At 46.9% G+C, this 26,872-nt stretch overlaps 2 protein-coding genes across 6 annotated transcripts in view; both read right to left on the minus strand.

The window, feature by feature from the left end:
• Nucleotides 1-227: 227 nt before the first annotated feature.
• LOC144104748 (protein-lysine N-methyltransferase SMYD4-like) lies at nt 228-3,986 on the minus strand. The gene has a single exon (XM_077637917.1). The coding sequence runs from the start codon at nt 3,568-3,570 to the stop codon at nt 1,249-1,251; it is 2,322 nt and encodes a 773-aa protein (XP_077494043.1). The 5' UTR covers nt 3,571-3,986; the 3' UTR covers nt 228-1,248.
• Nucleotides 3,987-13,204: 9,218 nt separating this feature from the next.
• LOC144104749 (uncharacterized) overlaps nt 13,205-26,872 on the minus strand; it is a 38,969-nt gene continuing 25,301 nt past the window's right edge. Inside the window, exons 9-12 of one of the 5 annotated variants that reach the window (XM_077637922.1) lie at nt 21,396-21,797; nt 18,118-18,233; nt 14,704-14,782; nt 13,205-13,562 (exon numbers count right to left, since the gene is read on the minus strand). In XM_077637922.1, the coding sequence (XP_077494048.1) occupies nt 13,462-13,562; nt 14,704-14,782; nt 18,118-18,233; nt 21,396-21,797 (698 nt within the window). In that variant the 3' untranslated portion in view covers nt 13,205-13,461. Of the gene's footprint in view, nt 13,563-14,703; nt 14,783-18,117; nt 20,481-21,395; nt 21,798-26,872 lie in introns of all 5 variants that reach the window. The other 4 variants (XM_077637921.1, XM_077637920.1, XM_077637919.1 and 1 more) reach the window with 4 other exon arrangements.

Genomic DNA, 26,872 nt, shown 5'->3' on the forward strand with positions numbered 1-26,872 from the left:
GTTGTAGTAACAAAGTACCCTCTCTCTCTAGAAGTTGTTAACCAGTCCTGTTGCTCCACTGCCGAGCTCAAAACTCATCTCAGACACCTGTTGTACATTCTCGATATGAAACACTGCAAATACCAAGTCTATCTCGGCAAGATGGGCTATTAGTTTGTTAAACAAAAAAAAAAATGGATTTCTCACTAAAAGCAGGTTGAAATGAGAATGGACAGGCCTCGAGATGATTTCAGTAAAGTAATATTTACTACGGCATGTCTTTCATCATACAACATTACATTTCAAGCCTTCAAGCTCACATGTACAATATGACAACTGCAGTTTCAATAGCAAGTACTAATCACATTGACATCAACGACCATGCATTACGCATGGAGGTACACTATTTTCCTAGCAAATTCTCTTGAAATTCTGCAGCATTAAAGATATACCTACTATTCATGAACTGCACAACAAAAAGGGCAGGTAGGAATACCAATTTATTTTTTTTAGTTACTAAAGCTGGCAACTCAATCAATATATTTGCCCTAACAGTCGGGCAAAGTATCTGCAAGGAAAAAACGATGCTTATATAGCAGGCAGTTGACGCAACTGAAAATTGTCACACAAAATCTAAAGCCTATTCAATATGCACAGCACGCTCAGCAAAGAACAAGCATGTACCCACAGGCAATAAGCTGGTGCGCATTTCGAAGCCCCAGGGGAAAGTACTCTCATATTCGAGCATAGATATGCAGTTCAGCACCAGCCGACACTCAGTACACTGGGTGCACTTTGAGCAACTGTTTTATGTGCTGCACATATGTAAAAATGTGCTACACACTAGCCCATGTTTCTGCACTGAAACCTGAAGCCCAATTTCCTTCACAACAGCAGAACAACTTCCCTGACAATGTACTTCTTATAATGGCACCAAAGCTGTGGACAGCCTCATGGATTACCCTGTTAAGACACATGCCTGAAATGCACATTTTCATATCGTACTGCTAGACAGCTCACAGTGCTAGTATTAATACCAAAAGTCTCTTCATTCCACGTGCAAAATAGACAATAAAAGGATTACAGTTACCATTTGTAACACTAAAAAGAAAAATTTCCTATTGTATACTCACACTCACTGGCTTGAAGAGTCTTATGTATATAAGTGCAGGAAACACACAACACCCAATTTGCAGGCAGTGCACGCACAAGTCAAAGTCATGGAACGTAAAAAAAAAAAAGCTTCGAAAACACTTTTATGGAACAATCTCAGGACACGGTAGCCAGCATTCTTCGTTTCGCCTGCAGATCCCGAGTTGTGTGATGCCTCCTCCCATAGTGAAGAATGTAAATAGTCATTGCTTCATCAATTACAGCATCGGCATCCCTTATGAGGTGGTCAATCTCTTCAGCAGATGCCTCTTGCCGGATCGCCTGGGGCACAGCGTTAACAAGCACGTCAGAGAGCTTCTGAAGCTCATTGGCAAGCTCAATGCTGTTCTCACCATATATCTCACGGATTGCGTCAACAGCAGGTCTCAGCACATCACATGCTGAACGAAAATCGCCAATAGCACAGAAACATTTTGCCACCATGTCTTTGGCTTCCAGGAGCTTCAAGTTGTGTTTGTACATCAACTTTTCCCGTGCTTTCAAGCACTTGTTGAGGCGCTGCAGAGCTTCCAAGTGGTTCCCCTTCTCAGCAAGCTGCACGCCCTGCACATAAAGGTCATGCATTCGAAATGCCTTCTGCTCACGTGCAAGGCACTCCTGAGTTGTGCCACAGTCCAGACAGGCAGCTTTTCCACCATCATCCGGTGTATTCAGTGGGCCATCACAGTACTCGCATTTCAGGGCCTGCAAACGCTGTTCAGCGTCTTCACCAGCATTGCAGGCCGTGCAACCACAAGTGAAGAAGTACTGCTCCTGCAGTGTCTGGCGTCGTTCTGCAAAGGACATCCTCTGGTAGTGAGGGCCATAGCAGTTCAAGACTTCTTCTCCGGCTGCAATCTTTCTCACGGCTCTCACCACAAGAGTCGAGCCGCAAGGGAAGTTTGAAATGATGTTCGGGCTGCAAGCATGGTTCATGAGACTTGCACTTGGGTAAATGGCTGTGGCTATTCGAACCTGCTCAGTTGTAACCACCACGTCGTCTTCCTGTGTTGTCCTCGACTCCAGAGAAGTAATAGCATGAGCATTGCATACAAGCTGCTGTATGTGGCGTAACAGGAGGCCTCCAGCAAAAGTTTTTAAAGCAGCGAGATTAGGTTCTTTCACGGGCAGGCCTGAGTGGTGGTTAGAACCATTCCTTCCGCTGAGACTCAGCATTGAAGCCTTTGAAGCCACGTCATCCAGGTTGAAAAATTGGACTTGATCCAGAAGCAAGTACAGTAAAGCTGCTGTTAAGGAATACTGTAGCATGTCATCGGCATACATTTTCTCAGAATGTGTCACCAATTCATACACAGTGTTGTAACTGTACTCGCTAGCTTCGTCATCCCCTTCAGCAAGAGCCCGGTAGAACTGAGTGAGGTTTGCCAGACCTGTGACAAGCAGAATCCTGATCGCCAAATGTGCAATACCTACAGAGTACAAAAGGTTCAGGTTGCCACATTCCCACTGGTGGTACACGCTCCAGGACTCCTTGGCACAGCTGAAGGTACAGTACCGAACTTGGTTGCACTGTGAACACGGGACAGCGTTCTGGAGCCTCTTGTGACAGTGGTGACAGTGGGTCTTGGTGTGACCGGGTAGCAGAACCGAGGCGTATGGTTTCTCGACGAAAATGGCGTCTCCAGTCCGCAGATCCCGGTTCGCCACCACAAACCGTCCCTTTTCCGTACTGTACAAGATGTCCACAGCACTGGTGCAGTTGGGCACAGAATCGTGTACGCCGTGCGCGACACTTGGCACCTGCGATTCGTCGTCGGGGTCATCTTCGTCACTCGGAACGGGCGGTGTCTGGTTAGCTGTGCACGCTTGTTTGAACAAGTCGATTTCCTTTGCCTGCTGCGCATGCTTTCTACTGTCCAACCCCGCGCGTCGAAGAGCTTTGCTGGCCAAGTCGAAGTTTTCTAGGGCTTCTCTGGGCTTCCCGAGGCGGAGGTAGCACTGGCCCTTCCGCAGGTACAACTTATAACGTAGATGGTTGGGATAGCCAAGTTCGATAGCGTAGCGGACGTCGCACAAAGATCGCTTGTACTTGCCTGCATGAAAGTACGCGGCGGATCGATTTGCGAATCCCAGCGAGATCTCTTCGGCGTGCCCTTCGGCGTCCGGCGTGTCCGGGAATGGAGCCGACAGAATGCTTTGCGTATAAAACTCGGCGGCTTTCGCGAACTGCTTGCGGTTGAAGCAGATGTTCCCCTCGCTGCGAAGTTCGGAGGCCTTCTCCCAGAATTTCCGATGCTTCGACGAGCAGAGAACGGCGAGCCAGTGCTTGATGCGCGGATGGGCGACTTCGTGGCGAAGGCAGAACCTGACCCGCTCTTCGTTCGTCTCAAGCGCGCTGAAGAGGGCGAAGCCGTTTCCCTGGCGTATGCGCTCCGCCGTGCCGTCGAGAACGTCCTGCCAGGTTTCGATCTTGGCCATCGCGAGACAATGCTCCCCGCTGCTGACCTACGCGAGCGAGCGAAGAACAATGCTCATGCTCGGCGAGCAGCCGGCCGTTTGACCAAGCGGACGGACAAGTCGGCCCCAGCGGCGCACAGACACTACACACACTTGGCAGTGACCCCAACACGCGTTCACGGCAGGAGCGGCGGGGCACCGCTATCAGACACGACAGCTGCGCACGTGATTTCGGAATTAAACGTCGTCGGCTGTTTTGGTCGGAGCAATTTCCGTGCGCCTGCGACCGCTCGAGCTGTGTGCGGCCTTCGCGTCGTCGAGTTCCCGGGGCGAGATCCAGCGCAACAGGTTTGACTCGCCACTCGCCACACGACACGAACAGTGGACTTCCGCGTTTTGGATTGGCTGCGGCTGTGCGCGGCTAAGGTCGGCTAATGGCTTGGCTCGTTGCCAGACGAGCATTTTTCACGGCCTCCGATAGCGAGGATTCCCACTCACTTTGCGCCAGCCCAGCGCTCCAGGTGTACTCATTTCCACAGAGGCATTGTTATGCAACAAATTTCGCGGAGGGCAAGTGACAACTGTAAATGCTGTGTTTAAGTGCGACCTGAATAGCTCTCTGGGGCTCTTAACGGTGAGAAGTGCTGTGCCTTTTGTATTGCTGAAAGCTTACAGCGTGAACTCTAGCACGTAAGAAGAGAAAATAAAGAATGCAGATCCAAGTCATTGCATTTCGCCTGTCTTGACTCCCGCTGCTTGTTATCTGAAGACAGTGGGTTTTCTTTTTTTTCACATGCACCGGTGAAATCTAATCACGTCTTTGTTCTCATTTCATAGGGCTTACGAAAACCGTACCTTTTTTTCTTTTTCGTGGTTATTTTTCTTCGTGCAATTCTCAGCGCTTTGGAATGGTCAGTCTTTTTTTTCTTTTGATCAAATGATCCTTTCGACACTTTTCTTTATTATTATTCACCGCGTGTTGCCTCAAGGCTTGTGCTCAGCTCTAAAACAACATTGCGCTCCGAGAAGATTTAGCGAGAGGTTTTAAGCAGTCATTTTGACTGCCACCGTTTATTTTAATGCACCTTATTGCTAATTAACTATAACAGAGATAAATTAGCTACTTTTGCTATCCTTTAGCTTAAATTTTTGAAGTGAAAGTTGTAGAGTGTGATAAGTGCAGTGTTCCGTGATGCAGATGTGAAGTAAACTTTTAAAGGAACTTCCGCTGTTCATTTATTTTTCCTGATAATAGTAAGCACATACACTTTAGGTCGGGTGCCGTAAAATAAATAAAAACAGCAGGTACAGTTTGTATCCTACTTAGAGAAAATGCAGACGCGGCAGCTATTCGCGAAGTGCGGCGACCACGCATTTCCTGCCCCCTTTGAGCGTGACACGTGTTGTATACGTACTTGTGGGATTTTTTTTGTCAAATATTTTGTCCGCGCAAAAAAAAAAATGCATCGAACGAGCAGAAACTACTTGGTGTAGATTTATTTGAGTGACACTGCCCAGATGCGATAATTTTCTGCAATTATGTGCGAGGCGAAATAATTAGTCGCACTTATAGTTCGCAATTCGCTAACGTGCGCCGCAACAGAAGTGAGCATGCCTTTTCCGCCCGTTTCAAACGGTCCAGGCATGCATTACCTGTTCCCTGATTGGTGCACGAATGCGACGCTTCCCAAGCTGCACAAACGCTTATCCCATACTCATTGCAACGCGTGAGCGTTTACGGCAGCTGGCTCCGGTGTTTATTCGTGCATGCGGGACGGTGAAAACCATTTTCGACTTCAGGCAAGCTTATCGCACAAGGTGGACTCAATCGAAGTAGCGAAGAAAATCACATCGACCGACCTCGTCGCGCAAGGTCGGCCAAGAATAAACGCCCTAATTATACTTCCAAAAGTGGCGGTTCTATGTTGCTCTGAAATGTGATTATTCGCAGGGCTCGCAACAATAAATTGAGATATTCACCCGTTTCTTTCAAGGTGACTGCATGTTATAAATAAAAAGCAAGTCGATGCACGTAACAAGGTCTTATAACCGGCCGACTGAGATGCCCTTTAGAACGAAAGCTTAGCATGTATGCGATTGCGCGTGCCATAAAGTAGCCTATGTTAAGAGACGTTCTCATTCGCGAAGGACCTTGTACTTCATGGCAGAATGATGTTTAAGTACTGGCCGTTTTCACGAGTCGGTCGAGATCCGCAAGGTGCACTAAACTTTCAACTGCGTGCTGCTGCGCAAATGAGGTTCTCACCCAGGTTGTTTCACGGGAGCTCGGCTCCAGAGAGGTACCCCGGTTTCATAGCACTGCCATTCGACAGATTGACTGCCTAGAACCTGACAGGTGGCTCAAAATATGAAGTGTAGAGAGGTATAATTGCTCTCGCTCAACGTGCGTCAAGAAACTCCTCCTCGATGTATAGCTATGGCTGAAGGATCTAAATACTAGCATCTTCGTTCCCCCTCCCCTTCACCCTCACAGGGTTGAAGTGGCAGCAATGCACATATGTGAACAATAGCCAAACAACTGAGGCACAGTTGCAAGCTTTCTTTATGTGCGCAATAGAGCATCTGCATGGGGAACGAAATAATTGAGAATATATTTCGCGAATGTGATGTACATCTTTTTCGCCATGGGCTTACAAGAACATGAAGGGGCCCAAAGTAACGGTTAGCTTCCCTTTTCTATCTGCCAAAGACACCAGGCAAACCATTGCATGGTCGCATACAGGTAGGGGTTAGAGTTTTCGGTTTAAACCGATGAAAACCGAAAAAAACGCGTCGATTTCATTTTTTGAAATTCGGTTTCGATCCAAAAGGGTCAATATCCTAGGACATATATGCCATGCTTGCTGGCTGTTGAGTATGAGTACAATGGGTTATAGGAGAGAATGTGCAGAAGCCAGGAACGCGGTGAGATTAAGTAGTGCAGCTTACGTCTTGAGGTGTTGCTCCGCTATTCTTTAGACGCACGCCGGGTGCAGACCAAGGGGCTCCGCAGCGCCTTCTGCTCACACTGTCATCACGTTCTTGGAGCCGTTAGTCGTTTAAGGAGGTTTTCTTCACGTCATGTATAACGTATAGTTCTTTGCAATCGAAAGCATTGTTCTTGTAAAGCCCCTTGCACTTGCATTTATTGCCGTCGTGATCGTTTTTTCGGCACGAAGGCTACTAGCTAGAAGGACTTGGTGCCATTAGAGGAAATTGCATGTGCGATTCTTGACAGTTGATTTCACCTGTTTTTATTGTTTATTTTGTTTTTACATAAGTTTTAGAAATAAACTGGTTTTGTCTTGTGGCCCGATTTACATAAGTTTCTAGAAATAAACTGTTTGTCTTGTGGCCCGATCATTTAACTTCTGCCCTCTTAGCTTTATTTCTTAAGGCGAGAACGTTTGTAACCAGTGCCTAAAACACGACTATTTGTGTATTAATCACCGCACAGGCATGCCACATATACCAGCGAAACAAAAATGATGCTCGGCGCCCAGGAATGACGGAGCCCAAGGACACGTTTGACCCTGTGAGAAATAACTCGCCAAAAAAGGCGAAAACTGCACTGTGAAATAAGCGCCGAATTTCCAACAAAATAAAAACCGAAAAGTCCAACTCCTACATAAAGGCTGCAGGGACAGACCAGTTGACTGTTAAATCCAAAACACGGACTCGTGTTGAGCATTTCTCTATGCAGAACATTGCCAGAAAAATATGAACTCACCCTGGTTCGCGCACTTCCCCTGCAGTTGTCTTCGACATATCCTAATCAAAATCAAGAGGAAGAAATGGGCTTGGGGAGGGCATGTAATGCGAAGGCAAGATAACCGCTGGAAGGGTAACGGAGTGGATTCAGAGAAGGCAAGCGTAGCAGGGAAGACAGGTGAACGGCCTCACTTTTAAGGCACTTAGCACAACCCACGCGGAGGAGGTAACAATCGCCCTAGCCGCCTCCCACGCTCAATCTAAATTCATCATATCCGACTCGCGAGGGGCTTGCCAGAATTAGGAACTGGGCTGGATAACGCCAACAGCGCAACGAATACTTCGGAGAGCAGCTCGGGATCTGGACTCCACGACCCGATTTCTCATTTGGACTCCAGGCCACCAGGGCCTACCAGGGAATGAGGCCGCCAACTCGGTTGCCCGCGCACTCACTAACCGGGCCCCCGACGTAGACCCTACCGATCTGGACCAGGACACCTATCCTCTGTTAACGTTCAAAGATATCTCTGCTTATAACCGGGACTCGCACCGTCAGTACCCGGATCCTCTCAAGGGGCTAGGGAAAGCGGACGAGAATACTGCTTAGACTTTTTACTAACACTCTACTGTGCCCGGCAGTGCTCAAACATTTCGACACTTCTTTCTCTAGCCTCTGCTCTTTCTGTGGGGAGGTGGCCGACACGTTCCACATGGTCTGGGCATGTCAACACAATCCTTCTCTTCCACCCCTAACCCCTTCCCGAGAGGGCTGGGAGGCGGCCCTCCTCAGCTGCCTGGATGCTTCACCACCACCACCAGGGTTTGGCACAGACGATAAAAGAAGCGACAAAGACAAGTACGTAGGTTGCGTACAATAGTTTATTTACACAGACAAAAAAAGAACATTGGGGGTGGGGGGAGAAAACTCGCAGGCCTTTTTCGTCTGACGACTAAAGTGGGCCCTGTTATGCCTCCCTAACCCTGCTCAATGCGCGGAACACGTGCGTCTCGATGCACGCGAACTAGGCTATAAGGGCGCTCACCTATCGCAGCCTAGAAAATGTGGACACATACCTTGAGCTTTCCAGGGATCACACTTGTCGAGGACCAGTAATGTGTGCGTTCATGGTAGGCATTTTTGTGAACGGGCCGGCAGAAATTTTCGGCGCAAGATGCATTTCTATATCAGTAGACCTAACACTAGCCTGACATCACTATTTGGGGTCATACTGTGAGAAGTAAAATGACACTGCCCAAACCCTAGGCGCACTAGTGCGAAGTTTTTGTAAGAGATGGAAAAAGGGCGGGAAGAGTTGTCACTACTGTGAAAACAGGCGGTTTCTTGAAAAAAAAAAATCATTTACAAAGCTGCGATCCCAGTGACCTTTGTATCACTGTAATATCTATGAAGCTGCAGCTACAACTATTCCAGAATACCAATTAAGGGATGGGCTAGTTGGTTTTCAGCAGTTATATTCGTCTCATGGTTTAGAGGGTTTAACGTCCCAAAGCTACTTAGGCTATGAGGGACGCCGTAGTGAAGGGCTCCGGAGATTTTGACCACCTGGGGTTCTTTAACGTGCACCGACATCGCACAGCACACGGGCCTCTGGAATTTCGCCTCCATCGAAATTCCACCGCCGCGGCCGGGATCGAACCCGCGTCTTTCGGGTCAGCAGCCGAGCGCCATAACCACTGAGCTACCGCGGCGGCTTTATATTCATCTCATTTAGCGCAAAACACAGAACGAAACACGTTTTGTCCTGTGATAAGATATGATGACTACAACTGTTGTATATATGCAGCCCCGTGAACCTCCGGGATGTCTACGTCGAGTACACAGCCAGACATAATTAAAAGCAACGAATCGGTGTACCGCTCTAAGAGCGGCATCAGTTGTTGTTCAGTTCACTCTACTGCCATCAGCAAAACAAAATGCAGTTTTGCCGCTCACGTGACATCAGGGCAGCTGGACACTGCATGCGTGTGTAATGGCAAGCCACTCAGCTTACGGACACTTGTAGAACCGATGTGTTTAGATCTAGCTCGTTTCGGTCTAAACCAGTTTGTTTCGTTAAGCTTTTTGCTACCCCTTGGATCTTAACTGCCGCTGCAACGTATGTACGGAGCATTTAAATTGCTGAAAATGGCTGCTAACGTGGACTAGTCCCATGTAGCGCGCCAGCATATCATGGCCTTAGCTCAGGCACGCTTTTGAGCGTCACTAGCTCAGAAAAAAATTTGCTGCGGTTCAACTCCTGCTGAACCTGGGTAGAGAGCGAAAGCTGTAGTGTATCGGGCAAGTAGACGCGGCTTGGCCACTGTAACGTTGAGTGCGTTCAGCACACTGGATAGGCAGTGCGCCCACCCTGCCAGTTAAATTAATGGTTGCTCGCGAGAGCTTGGTCACCCAATGAACGCTGCGGCTTATTGGTGCTGTGGCGCGTCTGACACAATGCGGTCAGTGATAATGCATGCAGCCCACATTTCTCACCACTGCCATGTACCTCAGAGCGCAATTGAGGCGTCCACTGCCACAGGGAGGCAGCTATGCGCCCTCCTTTCCTCAAAATGACCCGAGTCTAGAGCGTTGTCAACGCCAACGAACACAAAGAACGCTGACTGTCTATAGCTTCAGTGGCGCGTTTCTGCTACAACGTTGTGAATGCCAACGCATGCAGCGCACATCTGTCACTACCGGCACATGCGACAGACTTAGGTGTCCACCGTCCCAGAGGGCGTTATGCGCCTTTCCTTTGGTTCGGAAGAAAATTTAAGATTGGTTTTTAAAATTGGTTTTGAAGAAAGTAAATGGCGCAGTAACTGTCGAATATATGAATATATATTTCGGGGACCCCCATGACCGGTTTTGAGGAAAGGAAATGGCGTAGTAACTGTCACATATCAGTGAACCGAACCACGCGATAAGGGGTTTGACCTCTGGCTCACTTGAATATCAAAACCGCAAGCACCGCGAAATCGTTGAGAGGTAGCGTACTGAAGCTTTCCCTTCAAAAATAAGCTGCGGTTTAACTACTACTGAATCTGGTTAAAGAGGGTAAGTTGTGGTGTAACAGGCAAGTAGACGCGGCTTGGCATCTGTAATGTTCAGTGTTCCCCACACTGGACAGGCAGTGTGCCCACCCTGACAGTTAAATTAATGGTTCATCGAGAGAGGTTAGCCACCAAATGAACGATAGGCCTATTCTACTGCCATCTACCGGCGAATCGAAAGGTCAAAGGTCAAGAGGTGCGACACCATGGTGGACCACATATGGTACGACCTATAGCCACACTTGACCTCTGGCTCACTTGAACGCCAACCGGCGACGCACGGCGAAATCGGCTTCACCTAGCGCAGTGAAGCTTTTGCTTCAAAAGTCCACATGGTACAAAAAGTGGACTGTTCTTTGTCTAGCCCCGAACGTAAGTAGGCAATACAACGATTCAGGGTAAATTCAACAGTGGCACATGGAAGTAATAAACCTTGCAGCTTGTCGGTCACAATGAAAATCAGCTACAAAGGCGGCACATTCCGTTCATGAACACATAAGGCACCGAAGACGGCGACACAAACGCTGATACCGGAGTAGCAGCTGACTCGCAATCGCAAGAGTCGCCGTCCTGGCCCAGTCACGAGACTGTACGGCGACAGCCGGAGTTCACAGTCTGAGTGCCAAGAGAGAACCACTGAGCGTGCGAAAGGTTCCCTCTTGCAGACAAAATACCTGGCTTTCCTCAGCAGCAATGCTACAAGCATCTGCCTTAGTTTTGATTTTTGAGAAAAGGGAATGGCGCAGTATCTGTCTCACATATTGGGGGAACCTGCACCCCCTGTAAAGGATGGGATAAAGGAGGGAGTGAAAGAAGGAGTTGTAGTGGAGGGCTCCGGAATATTTTCAACCACTTCAGGATCTTTAATGTGCACTGAAATTGCACAGCACAAGGGCATCTTTGGCGTCGCCTCCATCGAAATGCAGCCGCCGCAGTCGGGTTCAAACCCGGGTGCTCCGGATCAGTAGCCGAGCGTCCTAACCACTGAGCCACCGTAGCGGGTAGAAACAGAGGCGAGCGCCCGGTTTCGGCGGCGGCTAAGTGACGTCACAACGCGCCTGAGTACATTACATGTGCAGTGAACTCATTTGCGCGTTGCACGGAACCTTACCCCACGCAAGTTGTGCGGTGTGCATTCGATTAATGTATATATTTGAAAATATAACCTTCTCCACTAACGTTTCTTGCTCCCCCAATCTCTGTGCCACCTCCCTTTCTGCTACCTTGTCCATTCCTGCCAGCTACTTATCCCCTGCTTGATTATTATACAGCGGTTTCCACGGCCAACAACAATCCCTTTCCTTCCTTCTTTCTTTAAAAAATCTGGGCCCTTTTTGCCGACGCGACATGACCATATCATGCTTTCGCATTAATAAAAACTACTACTTGTCAGGCCAAGTGCTGCTCGCAAATCACGGCTTCCCCAGTGTTTGAACACCTGCAACAAACATACTTATGTTCGGTAATCGGGAACAAACATTTGCGTGACAGCACTTCTGCAGTCAAATGCATAGCACAGACATTTGCAAAAACATCCCTTCCGAACGTACAGATAGAACCAGCACGGCAAAAGACAATGCGGGGCCAATGTCGGCAGCTCGCCACGTGGACCAATATGAGTGGCCAACTTAACGCGGGGGGCGTCAGTGCTGCCACGGCACAAGGAAATTACAACACACCCCTCAAAGCACATCCAATATGTAACTTGCATCCCACCGTAACAGTTTAATATGTAGTAATGTCTGTTCTTGGACCAGTTTGCAAACTTTCGTCCCTTCCTGCTTGCCAAGTATGCCTCAAAAGGGCAGAAGCCCGTTGACTTCCTCTTCAGTGGTGAACTGAGCCCTTCTTCCACTGAATTCAGGCATAACAGAAAACATCAGAGGCGTCCGTCTTCAACAAGCAAGAACAACCACAAGTACCAGTCAGTGGCATGAAATTAAAAAAGAATTTGCAAAGAAATTCAAAATTTTGTTTTTAAAACCTCATGCAAGTTCGGAAATTTCTGCATATACACACACCGACAGATGCAACAAATCAGTGTCTGATGCAGTGTGCAGAACGAAAATAAAGGACGTGAGGAATAGCTTAGTGACTGCAGGGCATCTCACTGACTGTGCGCAATAAAACAAGCCATTCCTTTAAATGAACTAGATAATCTGGCATGGTACACTTCATAGATTAAATAAAGAATTAGCTAGTTGTACACTAATGACAAAGCTCAAAATGTAGAACACTGAAACTACAGAACTTTCATTACAATCACACACAAAAACTAGGGGATCCATGTCTAAGGGCAAACGCAACAATAACAGATTAGGGGATGAAAGCATAACACTTGAAAATGCACCATTTTCAAAAAGTTTTGAGCAGCTAAATAAACTGAGCCATTAGACTTCTGCAATGATCACCGTAAAGCTTGATGATCCAAGAGAAACGATAATCCAAAGGCGCTGACGTTTCACTCCAGAAGTGATCGAAGAGAATTTCTGCTGCACTTCCCTGGTGATGGAGGTGCCAATACTTTCTTCAAAACCTACCTGGTGACACCATACCTTTATGAAAAGGCTTGCTTGCCCACAATTCTGCCCCGAAAGCCAAGAAAAAGAAAGAAGGGCTGAACAAGGCACTCACAATATTAATTCGCATGAAATATTAGTAGTCACAGGAGAAGGCTCATAGCAATAGAACTTACGCTCACAACCTTTCCTTGAGCGAAACTTGAATGCCATGGCGTCTTCACGTTGAATTCTGTTTGCTATTATTATCCTGCACACATTTAATTTGCAATAGTTCCATGTTCTTTCCTCTACAAGTGAGTGGTCTTCTATGTATAATGTCTTGTATGCGTTACCAAGGGTTTCTTATATGGGGACTCCATGCGGCCGTGTGGGTAGAATGTGCCTTTATTGAATTCATGAACATGTTACTTACAGAAGAAAAGAATCATGAAAAGAGCCTGGTGGTTGTACAATGCTACAGCAATACATAGCAAACATAATGTAAAGACCACTGCTCAGTACGGTTTACCAGCAAAGAAATTTTAAACAAGGACACGATGCGCACTGAAATGGCCAACACAACAAAAGTATGTAAGGCACACTAAAAAAAAAATGAGAATACACCATGAATCATGTCTGTCCCAAATCATGCTTGATCCATGACAACCATGTCGTCGTCTTCATTAAGCGCCACCTCATCCGAGCATTCATCCACCACCGCGAAGTCTCCGTCTGGGGTGCATTCATCTGCGATTTTCATTTCACAAGAAATAACGCATGTTAAACGTAAGCAGTGTGTTACTCACGCTTAATTAATGTTCATTCAAAACCTCACTCCATGGTATAATTCTGAACTTGTGACAGGAAAGGATGCACAAATTATATATAAGCAAATAAAGAGATCACATTATCCTATGCAACATCCCCTGATAGTCTCAGCACTCAGCAGGCACGACAGAATTCACTTTTTTTTTTTCATGCCATTTGAGAAAGTACCAGCACTGGGCAGTATTAGCGTAGGTGTTTACAATCAATTGCAGATAGTAATTACATATGGACCAAGCCTACTTGGCACACACATACAAGTTCACTGATTTCGCAGAAAAAAAATACTCCAACACAATTATTTCTTCCCAACATTATATTGTTTGGCCGAGCCTTGCATAAAGTCTTGATGCTCAGATCAATTAAATTTTTTATGAAAACTTTCTCTGAGCGCAATCAGATTTAGCTTCTCAAATTTTCACAAGTACACTTATGAGTAGCATGTTTATGTGATGAATAAGTACAGCTGAACACAAATCAAATGATCTGCATAGCTGTATATTTATGGGCAGCAGAACTGATGAACACTCTTGAGTTTTACATTCTGGTTGGATGCTATCTTCTCAATAAAGAATAGTCTTGGACCATCAGTTGCAGAAGCTACCTGTCAGTATGCTTACAGAACACGCAAAACATAAAGTCTAAAACCTACAGGCAATGTAGTTCTGGGATACAGTAAACTGCATTCAGTGCCATAATGATGCTTCACAGAGATGCTAGTGCAAAAAAACATTTTAGCTAACAAATAAATTTATTTGCGCGTTTCTCCTTTTCAAAATTCTCTCCACGACTGCAGACATCGCTGCTGAATAAATTTTTGAGTATTTTTGAATAAAGGTGCCAAAAGCTTCTTCACAATTCGCAATTACGACGGACATGGCAGACTGTATAATTTCCTTTGCAGGCCTGAGTTACAAGATGCCAACCAAAAAGCAAGACAACAGGTGCAAATGCACACAGCATACTGTAAAAAGTCAAGCTCCTCCAAATTGGCTGCACTACAGACACGCAACACCACATGTACAGTCACACACTGAAAGGATAATGCGCTGTGAATTCGCACCTTCTAAGGCGTCTCTGGCGTCATCAAGCACTGGCTCGGCAGCAACAAGTGACGCGTCTTCGAGTGGTGCTTCAACCTGCTGATTTGATCGTCCCAAACGGTTTTGCAGGGACATGGGACGGAAGAAAGACAGCAAACACATGCAACTTTTAGTACAGTTGAAAAACTCAGGCACCTATAGAGACAGCAGGTTATGAACAGATCACTGCAGTACTCAAGGAGCAATAGGCACACCTGCCTAAGAGAACGCACACTTTATACCACGTCCACTAGAAATGGCGCAGAGACGACCATCTAATGTGCAAGCTTACAAAGAAGCAAGCTTGTATGGAGGCCACATACATGTTAGCCATCTGCATATTTATCTTTTATTTGCAAAGCTTTCTTGAGAGCCTGTCAGTTCAAGGTAAAAGAAGTTCAATTTGGCTCCATTCCAAGAGGACAAAAAGAAAACCTCTTGACATTCTTTTAGCCAGGGTGCCAGCATGAGTTAAGCACATCCTTGGCAGTAAGCCAAGATCACTGGAAAGAGGCAAGTGACTATAAAGAGGGTACTTACGCTGGGCCATCACACCGAGACATATCGGGTTTAGTGCGAAACAGCTACTTCGCAATTCACCAGTACTGCTCTGATGGCAATTGCAGTCTTTAAACATCCAACATCCAGTGGTGTACTTCGCACAAAAAGCGTCCCCCAACACGTCTCTCAGTTCAGACGATCATGCCACGTCGCCGCCTGCCGCTTTTTTCTGATCTGTACGGACTATTGCCAGACAGCTAGGCTCCTTTTCGCACGCCTAAGGCTAAAATACGGCCTCCATTTGCTAAGCGATACAACAGTGGCTACAAGTGTAACTGCTGCAGTAATGCCAAACTGACATCCGGCCACGCAGGTGTGGCACCTTCGACAGGACGTGCCGCTATCAGTCACTCAGCATGTGTGCATCTTGAAACAAGGTGTTCAAAATTTGCTGAAAGAGAAGTGAAAGTTATGCAGTGCTGCGAGAACACTTTGGGTGTACAGCAGAGCACTGCTGACATTTAAAAAGAGACAAACAAAGACAGCAACACGCTCATCCGTACAAACAGGCAGAACAAACAGCACCTGCAAAGCAGCTATCAGGCAATTGTAAGAAGCAGAAGATGGGATTTTACTCATCTGCAGCACATCTGCTAAGCGGGCAAAGAGATGACCATCAGCATCACCACACCGTGGGTACAGCAGGCTCATAATGCTGATTACAGCTGTAAATTAATGCTGTTTGATTCAAAGAGCCATTCAAGACAACTGAATGTTTTCATTCTTTTCAGAAATGGCTACCTGCAAAGTGCAAATTTCACTAAGAAAAAAAATTTTGCACCATGTAACACTTGAATCAGTGGTTGTTAACGTGAGGTGGCATTTGCATGAGCAAGCAGTCGCCTTCTTACAGAGAGTAGCGAGCCATCCTGTAAGCTTCAGTCTAGCATCACCAATGCTAAGAAACACTGCCAAGGGTGACGCCTCTCTGAGTATCATAAACTCTTGGGAAATTTGGCGCATGACACCAAAGTCAGAAACCGAACAAGAATTCCAGCTGTTGCTATCTACCAATACCAGCAAGCATCAATGTCACAGCAAAACAGGCACAGCAATCTATGTAGTGACTTGTCACCTCAAGTAGCATGCCTAAAAAGGACAATGTAAATACAGCACCGTACAAATACTGTTGCTTCTTGCAGCCCATTCTATAAATAACTAAAAAGCAGTTTTTCAAAGGTTACCAGATTGCAAACTATATTTCGGAGGAATCACACCACCATTTAGGGACTACCTTGATGCTTTATAAAAGAGCAGCATTTTATGCAGTCAATATGATTAACGAGTGCAGACTGTCTCCTCCTTCAGTTAGCAGTACTCTAGCAAACAAAGTGCAGTGCATCCTGGCCTCAAAATGACTACTGGGCAGCAAGGCCACCACATGGGTAGTGTGCTTGGTCATAATACCATGGTGGCATTTACCGATGTCGGCTCAGCGCGTGGTGCTTTTCTGTCATATAAGAAACAACCTCTTGTCCTTGCAGTAAAGTATATGTGGCAGATGGATGTGCGAAGCCCAGAACAAGCAATAGGTGTACCCACTGTCCCAGTACACGTATAGCGTTCACATGCTACAGAAAAGAGCGGCAAGAATTGCACGGGCCTCTGGTTACAGTAATGACATGCAGGTCTACACACCTGAAGGCATGATCCAGCTTTCTTTAATGTTCAGCACAATGACATACTTCCCTTTGACTTCACTGTGTGGGTTGGCAGCGAGACTGATAAAAATGGCCCTAGACTCTTTTTACAATGTGACAGCAATACAACAGAACAGAGGGTTCAAACAACTGAACCATCAGCGCAGCGCTGTGGCCGAACACTGCGAAGCATGTGACCACCGAATTGACCTTGACGGCACTATTGTACTGGAAACCGAAGCTAATCTACGCAGGAGGCTTCTACTCGAGTCGTGGCACATCCAACATGCACGGAAGAATGTTAATCGCTCCCTGGGGACACTTTTCTCTCCTTACATCCATGGTTTGCGTCCACTGACCCGGAACTCTTCAACACGAGGGCTTAAAAAGCCAAGCTGCACCTCGCCCGTAGTCACATCATGAAGAAGGGACCGAGCCGGTCCCGAAACATTGTGTTTTTAAAAAATTAACTTCGTTGGTGTCAGTCATCTTTCCACTAAATTAAATTTCCCAACCAGACAGACTTCTGTCAAATGTTTTCTTTTGAATGCTAATGTCACTTACACAGTCAACACATCAGCCTAATTTGGCTAATCTGAAAGCTGAGTCCCTGCCTTTTTGCAAGGCTAAGCAACAGTAAACTCTCCATGTCATATTAGTTTAGTTTACGGGACTTAAACATCTCAAAGCGACTCAGGCTATGAGGAATGCCGTAGTGAAGAGCTCCAGAAATTTCGACCACCTGGGGTTCTTCAACGTGCACGTCGCACAGTACATGGGCCTCTAAAATTTTACCTCCATCGAAATTAGACCGTTTGCAGGCAGGATCGAACCCATGCCTTTCGGGTCAGCAGCCAAGTGCCATAACCACTGAGGCACCACGTGGCTTTTCCATGTTATATATGCATTTCACTAGCACCATGTAGAATGTTAGTGTCACTAGAAGCCATGTCTTATCTGCCTCCTTTCTAAAACAGGGGAAAAAGAAGGTGGCCTGAGCAACAACACATAATGGGACATGGACAGACTGCCATTTCCTACGCACTTCCTCAGCTGTCAATTATGCTTTGAAAAAAAAAAAAAACTGAAAACAGAACTTTATAGCCTACGGTCAGCTCTCCACAAGGGCCACTAGCAGAAGAAAGCATAGGCAGCAGCAGGCACTGAGGTACATGCTAGCCTGTGGGAACTCACCAGCTCTGATTGGAGCAGCCCGGTTTCCGGCCGCTGGCCTCCTTTGCCAAGCCCACCGTCTTCAACTTCTGCGTTCTCTTGGGTTGCCGCCACTGCGCTCGTCGCCAGCAACTCCGCTGCAACAGAGGTGCTGTTAAAGAGGCTCTTCCCCGGCTTAGTGTTGTCGAGGTCAGCCACACACAAAATGGCCGCCTTCCAGTCAGGGCAGTCGTCCAGAAGACTGTCTAAGCCCAGTGTGGGGACCGCGGGCACGGAACAATCTGTGGATGGCTCATCAAAGGACATGAAAGGAGCCTCGGCATCAGATCGGCAGCCAAACGTCTCGTCAGCAGTGCCGAACTCCATGCAGCTCTCGTCTGCATCGATCATCGCTTCCGGCTGCCCTGCTGCCCTGGCCACACTGTTCAGCACTTCCGCCTTATTTAAGTCAGCACCTGCCTGCTCTTCACAGGAGACAAACTGAGCCACACCATCATCTCCCGAGTGTGTTGGCGTGTATTCAGCGGTACAGGCAACTTCTTTATCTTCTGGGACTGACCTTTCAGTGCTTTCGCCTGGCGTCTGTGTAAAGGAAGCATCCTCCACAGCAGGTTCCTCTCCCTCAAAACCGACTTCTTCATTCATGGCTGCGGACGGGTGCTTCTTAGGACCTCCATCTTCAACGCTCAGTAGTTCTGCTTCAGTGGCAAGCGGCACACTTTCTTCTGAAAGCGCTTTGTCATTTTCCACAGTAGCCTCTCCACTGTTATCGTAACTGGCTTCCATACTAGCAGAGACATTGTTCCCACCAGCGTCTTCAACAGCAGTAGTTGAAGACTCATCAACCTGATTACTGAGGATTCCCGACACTTGGTCTAGCACGCCGCTTGAAATCCTACTGGAATCCTCTGCTCCGCTGTCAGCTTGACTCAACTCTTCTTCGATAATCTTAACACTCAAAGCAGTGTCACCAGCCGCATCCTCGCCCATTGAGGACCCTTCCCGCTGGGGACCAACACTTTCGCTTTCAGCGGAGAGAATTTCACCCTCCGCTAGTTCTCGAACACACAAAGCTTGCAAATGAGCACCTGCACTCTCCTGCTCTGCCTTCGCAACTGCAATATCTGCCTGATCCATGGATGGCACCCTGCTACCCTGCTTCTCATCGGCTGCCTCCGTAGCTTCTAGGAAATTTCGGCCGCTATCTTCAGCTAGCTCGCTGTTTCTGCCACCTTCAATATGTGCACCTAACGGTGGAAGTGTTTCCGGTATTGGCGAAACAAAGCTAGTAACACTCACTTCTGGTTCTCCCCCTACTTGTGCGCTCAGTGCATTGCTAGCTTCCCCACTACCCAATTCCTGCATTTCCTGAACTGGCTCAGAGGTATTGCCGACAGTGGAGCTGGCTGTGGCTGTTTCAGCCACTGTACAGGAAGCTTCTGCTTTGATAGAGGCTTTACTGCCGTCATGATTTGTGGGAACATCGGAGGCAAGGTGAGAGGTCAATGTCACTTCAGCCTCATCTCCAGAACTTGTGGCACACTTCAGCTTATCATCACTGTTGTATGTGACAGAGGCGGGTGCATTGGAATCGGTTGTAGAGGTATTGCCGACAGTGGAGCTGGCTGTGGCTGTTTCAGCCACTGTACAGGAAGCTTCTGCTTTGATAGAGGCTTTACTGCCGTCATGATTTGTAGGAACATCGGAGGCAAGGTGAGAGGTCAATGTCACTTTAGCCTCATCTCCAGCACTTGTGGCACACTTCAGCTTATCATCACTGTTGTATGTGACAGAGGCGGGTGCATCAGAATCGGCTGCAGGCTCCTTCGGCACTGCCGGCTCTGATGATTCGGTTGCTTCTGGCGCCACACTTGGTGCCACACTGGTTTGGTCCACGCTGCCCGACGCAGTACCTGAAATGGTAGCTTCTGTGTCTTCTGCTTCCGGTTTCACTTCTGCAGAGGTGACCACCCTGGTGGCTTCCACATCACTTGTGGCGGCCACAGACTCGGCGTCGCCTCCACCCGATTTCGCAGGTCCCTCCGCAGTTGCACTGGTCACATGTTTCCCATCACCCGAGCCGAGAGAAACCACAGAACCTTGCACGGGCTTCACGGGAGTTGCGCTGATTGGAGCCGCGACACTCTTAATGGCGACGCCAGTGATTTTCTGAACGGGCACGCGCCTTGCCATTGTTGCCGGTGACGGCGGTGGCAGCGCTGATGGCACCGGCTCGGCAGGTGGCGGCGGAGGGGGCAGCCGCAACACTTGCAGGGGCACCACTGTGTTACATGTAACTCTTTTGTTGCTGGGCCTGACGTAGCCAGCATTTCCCATAAAAGGTCTGCCATGGTTTAGTAAATGAGGCCTTGCATGCAAGGAAGCTGAAATGAGTTTCGGAGGCATCGCATTAGGCCGCTGCAAGGGGCTACAGAGCGTAAAAGGACGTTAGGGCATTACACGGTCCATACAAAACACTCCAGCGGCACACTGCATTAAAATTTAAACTGGTTAACCCATTGATGCCTCGTGTGCTTTGCATTATCCCACTCCGGAGGCAAATGGCTCGCACGGTTTGACAATGCTTGGGCATCAAAATAGGCACATAGCCACACGTGGCCGTGGTGCGCACCGTGGAGCCACACACTTCCCGACGTGATGAAAAACAAAGCACAAATGATAGCTTAGGCACTACAGCAAGCCACTCTGTGTTATTACAGCTGCACTTCCCACTCTGCGTCACTCCAGACTACAGTAGAGGAAAAAGTGACCGGTGCCTAATGCTTGTAGGTGCCTCTGTAATGTGTGCTTAACACTTCCAATGCAAACCTAAGCTGCCAATCTACTCTGCTCAATGCATTCCAATCATTTCTGTACAGCTGGCAGAGAAAGGGTGAGTTGAAAGAGTGTTTACGTTATAAAACATCTTAGTATCAGCTGTTAGGGAGGTTATGTATGCTTAGTAAGGGGGGGTGGGTGGTTATGGTCATGTGCAAAGAGTTTGATGGGTCGCGTGCCCTTACTATGTGATGACGTCATTTCAAGTGGATGACAAACATGAGATCTCGGGGAAGCCCGGCTAGAGCAGAGCACTGTGCTAAACGATACGTCTTCAAAACTATTATCCAGCAGCAGATGGTGCAAAGTGCAGCGACTATAACTACAAGCAGCCTGAATGAACAGCTTTTCGTTCGACACTACAGCCAATGCAGAAATAATGAAAGCAAAGCATGTCTGTGATGAGATAGCATGGCAGCCTGCAAAAATAATGCGTTGAGTCACTGGGATCAGATGCTCACCTGTAGGCGGAGGCACGTTCAGCGGAGCCATGGTTGGCGGCGGCACTGTGGCAAGGTACCGGGGTGATGGCAACAGGGTGCGTTTGGGCGGCGGGACAGGAAACATGGGTGGGGGCACCGACAGGTTGGGCAGCTGTACAGGGGATGTCGGTGGTGGCGCCGGACCAAACGCCGGTGGTGGCTTCACTGGAGCAATCGGCTGGATGTCGTCGCGCTCAATGCCAAGCAGCTTCAGGTCCATGTCCTCTTCAGACATGCTCGACCCCGGTAAGGGCAGCAGCGGCGTCTTGGTCACGACACCAGACTTGAGCGCCTGCTTCCGCGACACTAGCATGGCAGATGTTGGCGGTGCCGGAGTTGGTACCGTTGGGGCAACACTGGTTACTGGCGTCGGCAACAGGCCTGGGGTTGCAAAACAAGGCAGACCGAATGCCATCTCAATCTACCAATTGCTGCAGTCTGCCTATAATCCTCACTCTTCAAAGAAGTGATGACACTGTTTTTCCATTTTTTCTTACTTGTTCTATTCAATTTTGCAGAAGATTGGAAATACAAAAACTAGCCTTAATGGCTGTTGCCCAAAAAAATCTGTACATGAGGAGCAGTCCTCAATAAAAGTATCGGCTAGGCTACATAAACGCAATAGAACAGCAAGTTGGGATAGTTGTGCTCTGGTTCTCTGGATAATTAGTTTACATGGATCAACCAAATGTGTGCATATATTGTGTTATGACACCAGTCCTGTTTTCGAAGCATGGAAGAGTAGCCTCCCCTTGACTGGTGAATATCAAAACCAAGGTGAATGAAGACGAATTGGAGGCATTCGTTAGATAAAAGAGATGAAGCGTTTGGCTGGATTTTCAGCTAACTAGAATGTGATGCAGACACACAAACTGCAAAACTGAAATGTGCCAACTGACAACCATAGAAGTAGAGAGAGATCCAAGGTGCAAGGTTTAAGCGAGCTGCTGGGCCTCCCTTAAACAGTTTGCCCTCAGAAAAAAGAAAGTGCATGCGTGATTAATAAAGATTATAAATGGATGCTTGTAAGTAGCTATTCACGTCTTATTAAAGCTAGCAACTAGGCTAACTGATCAATTTTGCTCACGATGACTAACTCAACTATAGTAAGTGCCCCATGTTGAAGACCAGTTTAGCAGGAACAACCTTCAATTCAGCCATTTTTTCTGGACGGAGACAAATGCAATTACAGCTATAAAGAGATACCGCAAAATAAAATAGAGGGACAATATCTAATAGAGGATGGAAGTTAAAAATCTGTCACCATTTTGTAAACCAGTCAAACTACCACGTTAAGGACACACTGGTCTAAACTGCAGGCTTGTCCCAAGAAGTTGTTTGCCTCACTGAGCCTTATTCAACCCCACCTCAAAGAAGGTAAAAGATACAGACACAAGCCCATTGCTTTTTGTGAACATTACATCATTCCGTCCACTTAAAGCTGTCAATCAGTGCAGGCACAGGCTGCCATCTAGAAGCCACTCTGTTTAGAGCAGCTGGCGGAGTGACTGATGTGGTCTGGCATAGGCAAGGATGACCTTTTCTTTAGTCAGCTCAAATTTTAAAAAGCCACGCGGCTATATGCCAAGCAGGTGTTCCTTGCAATTACGATGCCATAAATGTGGCACGAATGGCAAAGAATGGCACAAAAGCTGCAGCTATTACGCAAATGATTGCAGAGATGCGCAGGCATTCAAAACCAAATCACTGGCTAAGCACATTTAGGCAAATGGAGCCCAAATTGCTAACCACCAGATGTAATAAACTTTACTGCTAGTTGCTGGACAAGTGCTATGAATCTGTTTTTTTTTCTTCTTCTTTTCAGGTGGTCAGCACTCATCTGAAAGCACTTGTGAGCCACGCTCACCCAACATTAGCCTCACTGGCCGTGTGTTGTGAAACCATTTACACCTAAAAAGAGGGCTATGGAAAGCAGGTAATCAAGGCTGCCTCTTTTTGCATTGCAGATGATTTAGAACAGCTAAAAAATTTTCCTGTTAGTCGTGTCAAGCACTTCCACACATGTATTACATAAAATTCTTATGGCAAACCATGAATACAGAGCCACGAGCATGACTACACCCGAATTCAGAAACATTAATAGACTGGGCCACCTAAAAAGCAACCACCCATTGCTCTGCATAGCATGTTTCTGAATACATTTGCTGTCCAATAAAATGGCAAGCTGTGCAATCGAAAGAAAAATGATCAAGAAAAAAAGAACAAATTTACCTTATTTCATCATTCAACCTCACAGATGAATACACTGCACTTTGTAATCCTGTTTGGGGTACAGGCCCTCACTGTAGCAACAGTGAACTGGACTCTGAGCCTGGCTGCTTCAAAACTCACCACTATAACTAAGTCCATTTTAACTCTTCATTAAACCGCATTCAAAAATCACCCCAAATGATTACAGCGACTGCTATGATTACAAATGGTTCCTTGAATATGCAAGTTCGTCAACACATAAAGCTGCGTGCACTCCACATGCTTATCACCCAAACTACTGTCTGTGAAAAATCAAAACTGATGATCCACTAATACACATATTCACAACTCCATGCCTGCAGAAGTGCGAACAGTTGAACAGCGAGTACAATTACGTTCTCCCTCTTCCCAAGAACTCTCTTAGTTGTCTCGACAAAAAGGTGCGACAACATTCTGTGAGCAGATCACTTAACACTTCTGAGCAACATAGCCTCAAGACTGCCCAACAGCCAAAAAAGTGACTTCGGAAATGTGCTTTCCAATCCCCTGCAACATCCCCTTTGAGTCATGCACCATAAATGAAGTTCTTGAAATGTTTTCCACGCTTTGCATCAACTAAACCACCTCCAGACGCTGGTATGATATGGCATGGTACATGGTGTTTAATGTCCCAATGCTGCACATGGACTATGAGAGGCACCATACTGGAAGACTCCCGATTAATGTTGAACTCTTGGAGTTCTTTAACGTGCACCAGCATCGCACAGCACACTGGCATTGTTGCATTTTCCCTCCATCGTAATGTGGCCGCTGAAGCTGGGATTCGATCCCATGACCTTGGCTTTAGCAATTGATCAACACCAGAGCTACAAATCCCCCGCGGTGGGTACCTCAAGATGCTAAAAGCAGCTTGGATAAAATCAAGCCACTCAAAGATGATGTAGGGCTTGGAATCGGATCTCTCTGGTGGCAAGATGCACTGAAGTTGGCATCCTCCACTGCTCTTGCACTTCTCTGGCCAAATGCTGCAATCCATATGAATTGAGGCTCACCTTGACAAAGCTGATGGCAGGTGACAAGAGGGCAATGTGCAAGGGTAATTCCTTCAGCCAACTCCCGAAAATGTGACCTTTTTATCCCCCAATGTTCTACTGTGTTTCCCACGCTGCCTTACAGACGCTGTATGCCTCTAGTGTACTGCCCCGAGTAAACTACGAAACACAACGTTTGGATAACCGAAGGAAATGATCCATGCCTGCCACAAATGCACATCAGGTCTGTTCATTTCCCACTAGAAAACTGCACACACAAGCATCACGATACTGAAGTAATTAGCAGGTACCAACACTTGAAAGCCCCCTGCCAATGCAGAGTAGATGCTGGTAAATGGCCAAGCCCAAGAATTTTTACAAACTTTCCTCATTGACAGTAACGTCTTCCCATTGTAAGGCAAAGGTACCTGCTAGAAGCAATGGCAGCTATGTGCCTTCTTTCAGGTCATTGCCATGTTTTTGACTTTTTGCCATAATTCTCAACTGCTCGACTTGATTTGCAAGTGTGCCCGACATGGCCCATTCCGAGGCTGCACACAGCCTACGCAATCAAACAACTGTTGTCTGTCTGTATTTTCAGTTTCTCCATGTGGTTTCTCCATGTGTGGTTTTGTTTCTTCAAACCATGTTCAAAGCAAGTGGAGCTCTTCAAAGAATAGTGACACCAAATTCTGGCTACATGATTTCTTCTTTGCAATGATGTCTAATGATGGATCACCACATGGTATTCACTTTTGACTGGTAAACAATTTAAAACTAAATTCCTCCTCACACACTGTTTTCAGTTTCAACATTTGAACGATGACTGTGACGAGAAAGTTCAGCACAGGTTACGTGAGGCATAAATAGTGAGGTATAATTGCTGCTTAGGTGTTTTAGTTCACTACAACACTGAAGCCAGCTGCTTCAAGAGCTGGAATGACAACAAACTAACAAGCAGTGGGTACATCACAGTCTTTTTGTGCCTCACAAGACCTATACTAAACTTTGATGTCACAGCTATTGTTCAGCTGTTGACACTGACACTGAAACAGCACGAGAGTAGAAATTAAATATGTTAGGTACCAGCCTTAGGCAAATACCACACGATGATACATCTGCACAAATGTCTTATGCATTACAAAGGAGAAACATCATCAAAATAACTTGGTGTCAATACTCCTTTAACAAGAGAGACACTGATAGTTTGCAGCAGCAGCCCGCTAAGCAACGATTTAGGGATCGCCTTTTCAGAGCCATGAACAGCTGTTCTTTGCATGAATAGCAAGTGCAGCACGAGTCGCAAGGGAGCGTGTGCATGTGCAGTAGCACCAGCAAATCAATGGTTGGGCCAAGTACTGGGCTGAGTTCAATGCACAGCACAAGGAAAAAACATACCTGACAAGGTTATAGCGTGTAGCGGCAAATAGCCTCCCTGAATAGTTACATTAACAGTGCACAGCAAAAACGCGCCAAGTTGGCATGCGTTACAGCTATGGACTTGGCATGCCTGGTTAAGAAACCTAGGAGTGTTTACCTAGACAGGATGACTGCTGTCACTTAAGTATGCATCAGAATAGACTAAAGAGTTCCTCTAGCATTTCAAAAGCTGGGTAGCAACAAAATTGCCTCGGCCAAACTACTTGAACTCAATGCGATTCCAGCAATAAAAATTTAGAACTACCGTGTTGCCAGTGCCCTGCAGCTTCAATGGTAATGGAAATCTAATGCTTATAGAAGAACATTAAAATGTAGCAAATGAGACCAGTCAGTCATGGCTGTGCAGGTTCAATACTAACAGGCTCTTAAAGCATGGCAGCATCTGTCAACGACCTTATGTCAGAGTGAAAAAAAAAAGAAGCCAAGACAGAACACCACGAAATGAAAGCTTGGGAAAGAGAAGGCTACGAGCGAATCATGTTCAGCTCGAAGCGATATTCTTGATAGCTTGCAAACTGACGACTTGCAGCAATACAGCAATGCCCAATGTCTCATGTAGTAGTTCCGTGTGTCGGTGGATTGCGTAGGCCATATGCAGGGACAGAGGCCGGACAGCTGAGTACAGGCGAAAAGACAAAGACCAGGCACCACATACTTTACTTAATATAAGATTCAGCGGCTTTTATTCCTACACTGCATGAAGGCAAAAGATACAGTTGATACGAGACGGACCAGAGCTGCACAGATGGCTCGCTTCTTTAACGAAACAAAAAT

This window comes from Amblyomma americanum, chromosome 9 (genome assembly GCF_052857255.1).
Source record: "Amblyomma americanum isolate KBUSLIRL-KWMA chromosome 9, ASM5285725v1, whole genome shotgun sequence".
Classification (NCBI taxonomy): Eukaryota; Metazoa; Arthropoda; class Arachnida; order Ixodida; family Ixodidae; genus Amblyomma; species Amblyomma americanum.

What these genes read in the sequence shown, in the direction of transcription:
- LOC144104748 (XM_077637917.1), bottom strand. Translation starts at nt 3,570, where the DNA reads ATGGCCAAGATCGAAACCTGGCAGGACGTTCTCGACGGCACGGCGGAG.